General features: G+C 56.2%; 2 protein-coding genes across 2 annotated transcripts; both read right to left on the bottom strand.

Annotated features, from left to right (window-relative positions):
• Nucleotides 1-242: 242 nt before the first annotated feature.
• On the bottom strand, nucleotides 243-590 carry PODANS_3_5090 (uncharacterized protein; the record flags this gene model as incomplete). Its single annotated transcript, XM_001909264.1, has 1 exon — nucleotides 243-590. A coding segment is annotated over one exon (348 nt), but the record flags the coding sequence as incomplete, so codon positions are not given.
• A 1,500-nt stretch (nucleotides 591-2,090) lies between these two features.
• PODANS_3_5085 (uncharacterized protein) lies at nucleotides 2,091-2,492 on the bottom strand (the record flags this gene model as incomplete). The annotated part of the gene is made up of 1 exon (XM_001909263.1): nucleotides 2,091-2,492. The coding sequence occupies one exon, from the start codon at nucleotides 2,490-2,492 to the stop codon at nucleotides 2,091-2,093; it is 402 nt and encodes a 133-aa protein (XP_001909298.1).
• Nucleotides 2,493-2,968: the final 476 nt, after the last annotated feature.

The following is a 2,968-nucleotide window of genomic DNA, read 5'->3' as shown; positions in this document are numbered from 1 at the left end:
GTGGAGGGGGGGCCGTTGTGGGAGGGGCCCGAGATGCTACCCCCTGCTGAGCGGGGACCTGTCGGGATGGAGGAGGGACCGGTCGGGGTGGGGATGGTAGGGGAGGAGGTTTGTCGAGGTGGAAGATGGGAGGGGTGGTTGTTGTTCCTAGAGACAGAGTTGGGCGGGCCCCAGGAGGAGGAAGGGTTGATGCCGCGGCCTCCTCCGCCGATGCTGTTGCGAGGGGTGAAGTTGCCTCTGGGGGAGGGAGCGATGTAGCCGCGGGGTCCGGAGGGCGGGATGCTAGGACTAGTAGTATCCCGGGCTGGGCCGCTCGGGGGGATTTGAGGGGTCGAGTGTTGCGGGATGGGTGCCACGGGGGAGGTGAAGTTGCGGGAGGCGGCCGGGCCGGTGGGAGGGGCTCTAAGCGCTGCCGGGGCCCGGGGAGGAGAGCGCATGGGAGTAGAATTGATCTCTGTAGCCGCTGGCCTTGGGGCTGGCTGCATAGTCAACTGGACAGGCTGCTGTGGCGAGGGCTGCGGGGGGGCCTGTCTGGGGGTCTCTCTAGGCGGGGGAGGAGCCGAAGTTTGTACGGGAGTTGGCGCTCTCATGGAGGGCGGACGAGGCGGAGACCTGGGCGCGGGAGACTGAGGTCGAGACCGATCGTCCCGGCCACGACGAGAAGGAGGCCGCGGAGAGGATCTACCAGAGCCGCTGCGAGAGTTGATCACCGAAGTGTTGACGGAATCCCGGGGCGGCGGTGACTGGCGACGGAAGGTCGAGGCAGCAGGAGGATATCTGTCATCGCGAGGGTCTCGACGTTCCGGAGAACGAGAGCGAGGACGATAAGAACCTCCGCCGCGGGGACCGGCTGGAGGAGAACGTCTCAGAGGGGGAGAACGATCCCGGCGAATTCTGTCTCTGTCAAAAGGCGAGCGGGACCTGCGTCTGTTACCACACAAGAGTTACTAAAAGCTTGCTCAAAAAGTCGAAAATAAAGAAGTTATGCTCACCTGATGTCCAAGTCGCGACGCGGGAGAGGAGAACGAGGGCGCTCATCTCGATCATCTCTTCTGTCGTCTCTGCGATCATCTCTTCTGTCGTCAAATCGCCTGTCATCTCGGCGATCGTCTCTTCTGTCAATGTCGCGCCGGTCATCTCGCCGGTCATCACGGCGGTCGTCTCGCCGAGGAGACATGAACCGGGGAGGCGGCGATCTTCTCATTGGGCTTCTTCTTGGAGAACCACGATGCAAGTCGGTTCTTCCTCGGCTTCTGCTACGACGCCAACGCTGAGGGGCACCACGATCTCTTGATCTGTCGCGGAAGCGATCAACACTGCGTGACCTGCGTCGAGGAGACGGTCTGCCGGGGACATAGCTGTCGGGACCTCCCGGCGGGGTGCGACCGCGATCCCTCATGGGACTGCGTGGTCGTGGGGGAGGTGATCGGTCACGGTTGTAAGGTCGATAAGATTCACCTGCACCGTACCTTCTGACTTCGCCGTCCTCGTATCTGTCGTCGCGATCGTCAGTATCAACGCCCTGATCAACGAGAAAAAAATCGGCACAAAAAAATACGAAGAAAAAAACACATGAACAAAAGAAAGACGTATGAAAAGTGAAAACCACGAGAGCTCCACTGAGAGCTAAGCTAGCTAAAATTCACCGAGGTCCCTGAAAGAATCTCCCTGAACTGATAGCAGTGATTCCCACTCACTCCCCACGCCGTCATCCTTCCACCTAATAAAACCTAAGCCTGCACGAAATGGACACCTGTTTGGTCCAGTAACTCGAAGTCGACATGTTCGTTCTGATCACCGGATGTTGCTGATGAATCCATGACCCGCCTACAACTCCTCATCATCCACAGCTAGCTCCACGTAATAGAAAGAGGATCCCGAGCGACGTGTGCGGCGATTGACAGGTTCTATCTGACGATAAAACTCTTCACTTCTCTGCTTGATGTCGACGAGAGCTTCCTCATCTTCGTCAAAGCTCCACTTGCGACGCTTATGGGCCGATCTGCTGCGAGAAGAAACTGATTCAAAGTCTCGTCCATCGCAGCAAGGTTGCCAATATGAGCTGGGGTGATGTTCGTGTTGATTGGCTTCTATCCAACGTTCTTGTCAACTGGACCAGGCAACTTTGTTCCAGCAGTGGCAGCCTTGAAGCTTTCAGTGTTCATCGACTTGATGGGCAAAGCTGACGCGCCAACATCAACAGCCGTGTTCTCTTCGGTGGTTGAGGTGGTCTCATCTGGAGGCAGAGAAACACCAGTGACAGCGGGCTTCTCATAAGCAACCGGGAGCTCCATCCGAGCCACCACTTTGGCAAGCTGGGAATCAGTCATTGAGCGATTGTCTCTGAAGAACGCCCGAGGAGCCCCTGCAATCTTCTCGAAAGTACCGTCCAAGCAGAACTTGAGCCGCATCTCCAGGCGCGACTGAGCTGCCACGGTAGCGGCGCTGGGAGCGTCATTGGATGTAGAAGCAACGGCCGTATGGGCGGGCATAGCACTGTTGATGGTAGCAGGGCCAGGCTGAACATTGCCCTTGGGGGATTGTATGTTGATGTTGGAGAGATACTCCGAGATAACCTTTGGAGACTCGGTTGGGTCATCTTGTTCGACTTGAACGGTGAAAATAGAATGTTCGAAGGCGACTCTTGGAGACTTGAAGCCGGAATAGAAGCACGACAGGCCGAAAAGCGTCGTTTGCTCGCGCTGCTCAGTTCGTAGGTCACCAAAAAATTGCTTGCTCGAGTGACGGGCGCGCGGGGGTCAATGGAGGTTTGGATACTGGAAGCGTCGTGTGCTCGCGAGCTTCGTGATGAGATTGGGAAATACCTGAAGAAATGGTAGTCCCACCCCTTTTCCAGAGGGGAAGAAAGCACACTTACATATTTCCAAAATGGGATAGCTACAGAAGAGGGGAGGTAACTATATTTTGATTTTCTAATAATTTTTTAAAAAATTAAATTTAAAAAAAA

This window comes from Podospora anserina, chromosome 3, assembly GCF_000226545.1.
Source record: "Podospora anserina S mat+ genomic DNA chromosome 3, supercontig 2".
Taxonomy (NCBI): Eukaryota; Fungi; Ascomycota; class Sordariomycetes; order Sordariales; family Podosporaceae; genus Podospora; species Podospora anserina.
The sequence above is the reverse complement of the archived record's forward strand: the minus strand, read 5'-3'. Positions and strand labels throughout refer to the sequence as shown.